The 10882-nt window shown below is 41.3% G+C and overlaps 1 protein-coding gene across 1 annotated transcript; it reads left to right on the top strand.

The window, feature by feature from the left end:
* The first annotated feature begins 4476 nt into the window (after window positions 1-4476).
* On the top strand, window positions 4477-10025 carry LOC311492881 (aquaporin-3-like). Its single transcript, XM_084551313.1, has 6 exons — window positions 4477-4689; window positions 7470-7596; window positions 8071-8208; window positions 8335-8450; window positions 8546-8763; window positions 8862-10025. Exons 1-6 carry the CDS (start codon window positions 4582-4584, stop codon window positions 9064-9066), a joined length of 912 nt encoding a protein of 303 aa, XP_084407439.1. The 5' UTR covers window positions 4477-4581; the 3' UTR covers window positions 9067-10025.
* The last annotated feature ends 857 nt before the right edge of the window (window positions 10026-10882 follow it).

The raw sequence follows: 10882 nt of genomic DNA, 5'->3' as shown, positions 1-10882 counted from the left end.
GAAACAAATCTGAATGAAAATAAACCAAACTATAATTCAATCCGTGCTAATGCTTACTCTACATAACAGCTCATATTAACAGAACAGAGCCTGTATTTTCCCTAAGAAGGAAAAATTGCTAAATATACATATACTTTATACAAATTTTGCACATTATTTATGCTGCTTTTCTCTTTGTTGCACACCTGAATCATTTATAGAGTCTACTTTCAATAAGCAATAATGACCATGAATAATGCTGTAATGTGGCAGTGAGGTGGAAACTCACAAAGTCACAGTTATGATGTGACATAAACACCTTTCCAACTATATGTTACTTGTACACATGGTAGTCCACACAGCTGCAGGAATACCCTCCCTTGGTTTACCAGGAACTTGAATTTCCTATTTGGGAGACTGGATTTTTGAGTTCATGTTCCTGGTTTGTGTCTATACTTGTCGATTCCATTTGTTAAGACAGGTTGCTCTGAACCCTGGCAAACCCTCTCTGTCGGCAGGCTTCTCCTGCGCGTTTGCAGTGTGTGTGTGGAGGCAGAATTATGTGCAGATGTGAAAGAATACGTGTTTAGGTAGTTAACAGGCTCATTTTTCATTCAGTGATATTGAACAGTGTACTGTAAATGGCCTGTGCGTTATAATCTGTGACTATTTCTTATTGCTAGTGGAAGACAAGTGTCGTTTGAGGTCACTTGCTGCGTGACAGCACCTGTCTTGCTCTCTGTAAGATGCGGCTAAGATTTCAGTGGAACTGCTTTCACTGAAGGGGAATTAAAATCTGAGATGCAGCCCAGGGTTGTTATTAGAGGTGGTATAAAATGTTGCAGAGGAGTAATGGAGTATTTGTGCCTGTGGTATGGTTGTGTTCTGGAGGTAGTATGTGCAATGTTAAAACACTTATTCACAAGTACAAAAATTTCCTACTTTAGTGTTAGCAGAATGTAGTTTAAGGACTGAAGTTGTACCGATTCTAACTTGATCAGCCACAACATCAGCCGTCTACAGCAGAGCAGTGAGGACTACCACGTCACAAAAACTGCTCAAGAAACACCAAATATAGACTTGGATCCCCAAACTGAACAAGTTTCTGCGGGACGCACCGGCACAAGCTACACACGATACAACGAGGGCCTCCCATCAGTCCACAGGACCCCAAGGCCCCCCCATACCAACGTCACCACCACAGGACACAGTGTATATGGAATCATTAGTATATGAGCTGCATGCTGTGGCTACTGGAGGTATAAGTAGCGTACAGTACATATCTGAAGGGTTCTTACACACAAGTCTGTTTTCAGTTTTCCTCTAATTTTGGATTTTCGATGAGATAATGGATCATTTGAACTTTAATTGAAATGAAACGATAGAAGTATAAAGGGAAAAATCACTGTTTTGTGGAGTAGATACGGTATCTGAAATGTGTCCTAGACGAAACGCTCCTTTTTGTAAGGCATCAGAAGAAAAAAAATCATCAGTCATAATTTATAAGTTTGTTATAATAGTCACCATTCAAAGTCACTCGTAACCCTGTCAAATAAATTAGTGGCGTATAAAGTATAAAGTGACGGAAATATTTAAGTACAACATCTCTAAACTGTACTTACTATTTTATTTTCCACAGCTGCCCTGCAGTTTATTTGTCACACCATCGCTGCTAGGTACAGAATAATGAAGCGTGCTGGCATATAAAAAATCTTAACTGCCACTTTGCCACGTCCAGCAACGTCACAGGAAGCGTATCTACCTCCACAGCTGTTGACAGAAAAGGCAGAGTGTAATTATAAACTGGAAGACGACGTGAGAAACGCATATACATTTTTCAGTCTTGACAAACAGACTATAACTAATAACCTACTGGTAACAGATGTTTCACAATCTCTTTGTTGAGACAAAAATGCGTATGTTTGAACACCCCGAGATTACCAAACATTTAACGGGAAATCTGAACTGGGAAGATAATATACTGCCTGTGGGTGCATGACACTGCGATCTTAGTCAGTGGTATCATGACCTGACATGATTGCGAATTCCGTGACATGTGTGTATCACATGTGCTTTATTGTTCTGTTGCATACAGGCATTTAGCAGGCTTACAGTGAATTGGTGTGTCTCTTAAAATCACTGAAAGTAACTGAAGTAATGGAAACACTGCTGCTGTACTAGGAAGTATAACTTTCCCTTGTTACTACCATTATATCTGCATAGTTAGAGGGAGAACGCCAACTTGTGTCATCTGTCTGTGGCAATCAATCTTTCTTTACCTGTCTGCACCTGTCCTGTCTTTCAGCCCCTAATGAAAAACAACTGGCACTCCTGCTGGAGATAAACACATCTGGTACACACACTGCACATATGGCCATCATTCACCAACACTCAAAACAGTGATTAGTGTCACTCGCTAAACACCCTGAGGTCAAACATGAAATAAAGCAACATGTATGCAGCACCAAACTCTCAATTGTCAGGATTAAAACTATTCCAGCGATTTCACAAACATTCTTGCGGGTACCACCATATTTCTTTTTTTTTTTTTTTCCACTTTACCATTCACTGTCCTGTTTCTGAGCCAAGCTGTTCCAGGAAAAAGTCTTTTTAAAAACCATGTGGCACAAAAATGCATCTCTGTTGGCCTTCTGGATCGGATTCCTTCTGGAAGCCTGAAAAGATAAATCGAAACAAAGACAAAAATAAATTAAAAAAAGAAAAGGATGTGGAGGATAAAAAACAAACCCACATGAACCTTTTAAGTGCCCAATGTACCCCATTCTGAAGGCAGTGTTAAGCAGAAGGAAATTGGGACCCCGATCTAAGGGGATACATAACTGTACAGAAAAATTAAATTAGACTAGATTAGATTGGATTAGATATCCCAAACAATAAAGCATGTTGCCCATATTTACTGTGTATGTACAGCTGTCCTTGGTCCCCCAAACCTATCCAGACATGCACTTGGCAGAAAGTGAGGAAACAAATTGGAGGGGGTGGGCACTCACAATCATACTTGTGGCTAGTGAAGTTATATGGATGTTAATTCTATCAGTGTGGGTGGAATCTCTCTGCTGTGTGCCAGAGATTTAATCACAGATCAAATCGGCCACCCGTACTTTCCACCAAACTGCAGCCCCCAAACCCCCCTTTGTGCACTCCCACCCAATTCTTTGGTAAAATGCTCACCTCACTTGCACTTGGATCGCCCAACATTCTTTTTTACCCAAAGCATCCTGGGACATGCACAGAAGTCGGCACTCTCATTTTTCTACTAACCTGTCATCATCACCTGTCCCTCCCCTCTCTGTAGCAGCAGAACAGTTGCCACAAAAAGTTACGCAACTTTCATGACGCATGGATCGGTGACGTGTGTGGCTGGCATGACTCAGTTGCCTTGGATTCTTTGTATCATAAAATGTCACGTATGTGTAATTAGACATGAACTGGGGCAAGCTGCTATTAAGATATGTTCTAAGTGCTAGCAGAGTGGAAGATTTTCATACTTTTATTCTGAGATGTGCGTTATACGTTGCAGTGAAAGCAATCCATAAATGCACAAAATGTTGTTCAGCAATCTCATGTTCGGGTGATCCAAGTTGATAATGTCCTCCACTTTCCTGAAAAAAAAAAAAAGAACAAAAACTGAAAGAAGTCCAAGCAGAATAAAGCGATGGTGCACTGATTCCCACTGATACAGGCATGGCTGAGGGCTTTTAAAAGTGGAAATGTTCTCACACCTCTGGCATTGATACCAGACAAAGAAGGTATAATATGTGGTGATGAAGTTTCACACGCGAGACAAAAGAGCAGGTCAGAGAAAATGAGGTGAGGGACAGAAAGGAAACATGAAAAAAGAATGGGTGGGAATGCTCCAGTAGTGCAAAAAGGTATACATTACAGTTATGTGTGCCAAAGTGTGGAACATCAACTTCGGGGACATTTGACTTACGTCTGATTGTAAAAGATGGTAGGAATCCAGATGAAAAAGACGGTCCACAATGTTCAGGGTGGCAAACAGGTACACCTGGCCACGTATTAGCCATGTATTGCACAGTTAAAAAAAAGGCAAAGCTCATTACTTATAATCGAAAGGTGAACTGGCTGTTTCTAAATTCACTTGAAGAGACAGAGAAGAAGCATCATCGGTAAGGTCTTTACTGGGGAACCACAACAAACCAAACACATTTCTGAACATCTACAAAATGTGAGAACTCAGCACTTTATTCTGGCTACGGTTACATATGAGCTGAGGAGGATGAATCAAGTTGCAGGTATGAATGAGATCAATGTGGGAGCTCTCACACAGGAAAGTAAAGATGTGCGTGTATGTGTACGGTATGTGCTCTATGTGTATGTGAGGGAAAGGGACAGAGAAGCCAAAACCGGACTGTGAATCACACCGTGACAAGCATGGAGGCGTGGTGCAGAGGGGTGGGTCCAGCTTAGTCTTGGCACCAGCCCAGTCAAAGTTGGCTATATAAGAGGTCCTGGTTCTACCAGCTTCACAGCCACTCAGGAAACCCTGTCATCTATACTGTGTGTGTGTGTGTGTGTGTGCCTTCTCTCAGCCTTAGCAACAAAAAACCCCAAAAAAACATGGGTAGACACAAGCAGTATTTGGATAAACTCGCTCGGTTCTTCCAGATCCGCAACCTGCTGCTCCGTCAGGCACTGGCAGAGTGTCTTGGTACCCTCATCCTTGTGGTAAGTGAATTTATGTGTGTTTCTGGTTGTGCACAAGCGTCTGCGTGCATATAACTTATGAATCATCTCATGACAAGGTTTCTTTAAATTTGCTGATAACAGGTGAGCTCTGCCCACTCCGAGTGTTTTCTTTTCTCTGAGCAACCCTCTCTATTGAATTGCTGCAGCCTGCTCCATCTCTCTCTACCTGACTTAATTTGTATTATGTCGTTAGTATAATGCCATGGTTCAAGAATGATGAATGATTTGAAAAGAAACAGCATGTGCTGCCATGTATAATCCATATTCATATGGATTTCAAAGGGAATTAAGTAATAGCCTTTGTGTTAGACGGATCCAAAGTTCTCCAAGTGTCTAAATGTCATGTTACTTTTGGCATAGTAAGTTCAGATCAAACAGCAAACATAACAGGTTGTTCAGGACTATATGTGCTGTGTACAGAACCCTATTCGCAATCACATGACAATATTTGCTAAGAGCCGGAACCAAGTACCTTTCTTGTGGGACATCCCTTTATCAGATGACAGGGAGCCAAGTGACTATGTGCATAAGGACATTCATGTTGATACATATCTGTCTATCTATCTATCAATCTATCTATCTATAAAATGAATCCAGACTCCTGAAGCACAGTTATTCAGAAGATACTGTTCTGTCAGGAGCATTTAAAAAAAAAAAAAATCACTTTGGATAAAAAGGTTTTACAGTTAATACCTTAAATAGAAGTGCAACGGCCAGCTTAACAAGAAAGCGAAAGGCTCCTGTAAGGATTTAATGTTAATGAAGCTGCCGTGTAGCAGGGACTCGCTCTGTGATGTAACAAACTTTGATTTCCCTCTGAATAGCATTTCACACAGCTCAGACATGAAATCAGACATGAAAAATCAACTCTGTAAGATCCGTGACGGAAGATGACACATAATCAAACGACTGAAAGTCCTAGCTATTATACAAGGGTGTGGCAAAGCCATTCAACAGGTGACACATGTCTAGGGCAGAGCTGGGAGGGTCAGTGGCAGAACAATAGGTGTTAGGTCATGGTCATATCTAACATCATTTTAGTTCCTAAAGTTCCTAGAGATAGAGGAAGTGTCACTTTGACATTATCTTTGTTTACCATTACGCCCTTCTCCAGATATCACCTTGTCAATACATTTCTTCCACTAGAGCCAAATTCTAAAACATGGGGAGATACGTGGCACTGTAGAGGGTGTGTGTGGGTGTGTGCGGGTGTGTACATCTCTTTGTGTATGATGACAGTGGCATTCTTGGCATGTCACTTGTTCCTTGTTATGATCAATAAACAGGATATTGTTATGCACTAACTGACATCCAAATAGACAGGCTTTGGAGGTCACCTAGAAAAAAATTTTTTTTGTAACCCCCTGTAACAGTTCCCTCTTAAGGTGGACTGCATTTTCCAATTTAAGGGAATGTTCCCTGCTTTGATGCAGAGAGTAGCTGTCAGATTCCTTCTGGGGCTCTTCATCCTGAATTTGAAAACATCACATAGGTTGTGCTTTAGAGACTGGTTCCAGGCCAGCAGATTTCTTTCGCCTTCAGCTTCCAGACAAATGCCAAATGTGTGTGTGTGTGTTTTTTTTCCCAGTAGACTGCTGTGGGCTTTTTTTAAAAGCTCCCCGACTGTGTTAAAAGTCGGGAGTAGCTGCATGGATGCATGACCCGCTGAATCAGCCAAATTAAAGTTGGTTGCGTGCAGTTAACTACAACATTATGTGAGCGACAGAGAAAGTTGCTGGAATTCATCAACAGTGAGTACGGAGTCACTGTTGGATATGAGAGCGTCAGAGTTAGTGGAAATGCTCCCGGCTCCCAAACTCAGAGCAGATTTAAATAGGACCTTTGTGGTGGAATGTGATCCAAGTAAGGAAGTAGGAACTTGCAAGGTAATGGCCCATCATCTGTAATCTAATGCCTCTGACATTAAGATGGAATCTCTGAAAAGTCTGGAGTTTTTTATTACAGATTTTTATTGTGGCATTACATGAAGTTCATCCAAATTCCAAAGATAAAACAGCTAAGCACAATTTTTCTCAAGAGGCTGATTTATGAGCTATTGTTCAAGGAACGGCAGGTCTCATCACAAGTGGATAAGAGTTCAGACTGAGCCCAGTGGTGATGAACACTCCTCAGGCGCCAGGAACTCTGAGTGTGGTTCCCTCAGGCTAACCTCAACATCTGAGCCGTGTAGTCTGACTGAAAAGCACCCTCATCGGGGGGCTTAGAATGTGGCAGCATCAGCACGGACCACACAAACGTCTTTTTACAGAGCGCATATAAAGAAGACGCACAGAAACACAGTTTGACACCTGCTTGTGAGGCCCTCTCTCTCTTATTTTTGACCGAATCAGTCACTTTGCTCCAAAAAACACGTTTTCTCCTCTTCCTCTCTCATTCAAAGTGGAAACTGCTGGGCAGCAGCAGTGACAGTACCTCAACATAGTGACCTTTCTGTACATACAGCATACTGTACTCCTGTGTGCCATTACGAACACAATAGAGCTCATTTAATTCTGAGAAGAGCTCGTTCAATGGGTTTTTGTTTCAGTTCTTTCACTGATAATGATCACTCTGCCTCATTTCACCCCTCAGCTTGACCTTGGTTGACTGACCAGGCACTCAACCTGCAGTGCAAGAGAAAACTTGGACAAAATCAGTTGCACCTTCAGAATAATATATCGTGTCTCTGCAGAGCTGTTATGTGTGCAAGGCGTTGCTTGAACCCACTGTAAACTCGCTTTTCAACTCTCTCTCTCCAGATGTTTGGCTGTGGTGCCGTGGCCCAGCTGGTGCTGAGTGGAGGTACCCATGGCATGTTCCTCACCGTCAACTTTGCCTTCGGCTTCGCTGCCACCTTAGGCATCCTGGTCTGTGGCCAGGTGTCAGGTATGTAAACAGGTTTATTATAGTTCACATTTATCAAAGGGATTTATTTGGTTTTAATTATAGGTGTATGCCTTAGATCGCATTTTAACCAGCTTTTTAGGCAAATGGCCAAAACACTTACACGACAGGGACAAAACAGTTGGTACAGAAATCAGACAACACAGAAGGTTACGTGCTGTGTGTGTTAGGGTTAGGGTTAGGGTTATCAAAGGGATTTATTTGGTTTTAATTATAGGTGTATGCCTTAGATCGCATTTTAACCAGCTTTTTAGGCAAATGGCCAAAACACTTACACGACAGGGACAAAACAGTTGGTACAGAAATCAGACAACACAGAAGGTTACGTACTGTGTGTGTAGGTGAATATTAAGTCTGGAAGGAAGTATGTATGTAAAAGAGAGATACAAAGAGAGAAAAACTAAATAAACATGTTCATGGTCTATAATACATTCTGACATTTCTGCACATTTGTAGGTGGCCATCTCAACCCTGCTGTGACCTTTGCCCTGTGCCTTCTTGGAAGAGAGCGCTGGAGGAAGCTCCCCATGTACTTCCTCTTTCAGACAATTGGTGCCTTTTTTGGAGCTGCCGTCATTTTCGGCATGTACTACGGTAAGTGATGACCCGACGCAATAAGTGAAAATGACAGTCTACGCTTTATTCACATAGCCTTAGTGCATCCTTTAAACAACTCAACAAAGCATTCTATGCTCCAATTTGTTATTTGTATCTCTTAAGATGCCCTGTTCGACTTTCCTGGCTCTTTCAATATGACTGAAAACGCTGCCACCGCTGGTATCTTTGCTACCTACCCTGCGAAGCATCTCACAATTGTCAATGGCTTCTTTGATCAGGTATACTTTTGAACTGTGGACAGCTATCACACCAAAAATCAAAATTTTAGAAACATAGGATGATTTTGCCTTACATGTTAATCTCTCCAAAACAGATCATTGGAACAGCAGCGTTGATAGTTTGTATCCTGGCTATTGTGGATCCCTACAACAACCCCATCCCCCAGGGACTGGAGGCCTTCACTGTGGGATTTGTGGTTCTGGTCATTGGATTGTCTATGGGATTTAATTCTGGCTATGCCGTCAATCCTGCCAGAGACCTCGGACCACGTATTTTCACTGCTATGGCTGGGTGGGGAGTTGACGTTTTCAAGTAAGTGCACATATATTTAAGTATTTTGCTTATGAATTATTTCCTGTCAGGGTTCTCTGGTTAATGACCCTCGTTCCTACTCTTCTGTCACCACTCAGGGCTAGAAACGGCTGGTTCCTTGTACCTGTTTTCGCACCATTCCTTGGCACCATCATTGGCGTTATGATCTACCAGTTGATGGTTGGTTTCCATGTGGAGGGAGAAGTACGTGACCAGAAAGAGGCCACGGAGCAGGAGAATGTCCGACTCACCAATGTTCACTCCAACGACAACTCCAAAGAGGCTACCAAAGAAATGTACTGAGAGATGCAGCTAATCACCCTAAAACATGCATATGTGAATACCACCACTGCTGCATTTATCCATCCTGCCACAACTATTTGATTTTTCAAACCATCTTTACAGCTGACGCTAGGAACTCATCCAGTATAGCTGCGTGTTGGTGAAATCAAGCCACATTTTTTTTGTTTTTTTACATTATCATTCGACTGTATTATATTGTAGAGGAATGATTGTGTGTGAGTAGAAACACAGAATTACATTAATTCTTTTAAGAGATAAACATTTGAATCTTAGTGTGAATAGGAATCCATTTTAACAGTATTGTGTGCTTTATACCAATGTAGTTTTATATAGCATTTATAGCATTATAAATACTTTGTATACGGTAGTTATATTTAGAGAGGTGTAGGTCTTTCCCAACCAGTTTCTATCTAAGTCCAGAGCATGTCAATGTTTATTTTCAGGGAAATTAAAATTTCAAACATGATCCCACCTTTTCAAACATCTGTTTTTTAAACGAACATAATCTACACTAACAGCGTACAAGAGGCACGATCCTAGACGACATGGACTGTGTTGTCTAGAGCTGACGGGTGGCGAGGCTTTCCCACAACATTCTTCTCTTTACCACTGCAGTCTTAAAGCAGCTTCTTTAAAGCGCCTAGTTTTTTTTTATACACTGCCCACAACGACCAAGAAAAAGTTTTAAACAGCAACCCCAAACTGATTATTTACCCCTTGTATGAAAGAAATGTTAGAAGGCGCTGTTACACCCTTCTAGTTTCTTGAAGCTACCACCCTCTTCTGTGTACATAACCACATTCACTATCTTACATTCATTTATGCCTCTTGTGTGTGTTTCTATCTTGTGTATCTGTGGTTGGGTGCAAGACCGCACTCTGAGTGTTTGTACTGTATATGTAGGTTGAGGGGAAATGCTTTTGTACCAATACAATAAACTTCTGTTTTTTTAATTATTATTATTGTTGCATGAATGCGGCTCGTGTTACTCTCTTGTCACAGTTTTTTCCTGTTTGTCACTAAAGCTTCTCATTTATGAAGGTGACCGTATTCAGGTTACATCCGATAAAATAACACCGTGGCATACAAGTGAGTTAGACAGTTTTTTGCAGTTCTCAGTGGACTGAATTGTTATGTTTGACAAATGACAATATGACAATTTCCAAGATCTTAATGACCTTGCAAAATTAAAAAAGAGATGGAGTCCTACGCAGATACATCCTTGAAGATTGTTGTCATAAGTCATATACAGTTGGGCTCGTAGAAAACTCACAAAAGCATGTAAACCCATGAATATGGTCCTTTCAAACAGATTAGATTTGCAATAAAATGTAATTCAGTCTCTTACAGAAGAAACCAGACTGCACTCAGTGGTGGCTCCATTCACTCAAATGTGCTTTTGTATGAAGTTTTGTGTTCCCAAAATCATTTTGCAGTGGGGGCTACCCTTTATTTAAATTCAAACCTCAGTAGCCACAGAGCAGAATGGGACCACTGTCCATCTAAGCTTATATCAAACCAAATAACCCCGCTTCTCCGGGCCAAGCATTCATTCTGATACATTCGCTTGCTGACTTAGCATTTGGTAAACATACTTGGTCTTCGTCCAGCTTCATATGCCTATTCATGTTTAATTATCACATGTGAATTTCACGAGGACTACACAAAGAGCAAGTCTATATTCTGGCAGAAAGTGTGAATCTGTGGTGTAATATAATTATTCTCAACAGGTCGTGGCAGGTCTGTTTTGTGGAAGTGATACAGAGACACTTGGTTAGAATTACTGCCAAATGCACTTCTGGAAAGGTGAAAAAAA

Source organism: Chelon labrosus, assembly GCF_963514085.1.
Source record: "Chelon labrosus genome assembly, chromosome: 9".
NCBI lineage: Eukaryota > Metazoa > Chordata > Actinopteri > Mugiliformes > Mugilidae > Chelon > Chelon labrosus.
Note: the sequence above shows the minus strand (reverse complement) of the source record. Positions and strands in the feature narration are given on the sequence as shown.

What these genes read in the sequence shown, in the direction of transcription:
- LOC311492881 (XM_084551313.1), top strand. Translation starts at nt 4,582, where the DNA reads ATGGGTAGACACAAGCAGTATTTGGATAAACTCGCTCGGTTCTTCCAG. An exon ending in CATTTTCGGCATGTACTACG is followed by an intron (nt 8,209 to 8,334) that starts GTAAGTGATGAC and finishes GTATCTCTTAAG; the next exon opens with ATGCCCTGTTCGACTTTCCT. An exon ending in TGGGGAGTTGACGTTTTCAA is followed by an intron (nt 8,764 to 8,861) that starts GTAAGTGCACAT and finishes GTCACCACTCAG; the next exon opens with GGCTAGAAACGGCTGGTTCC.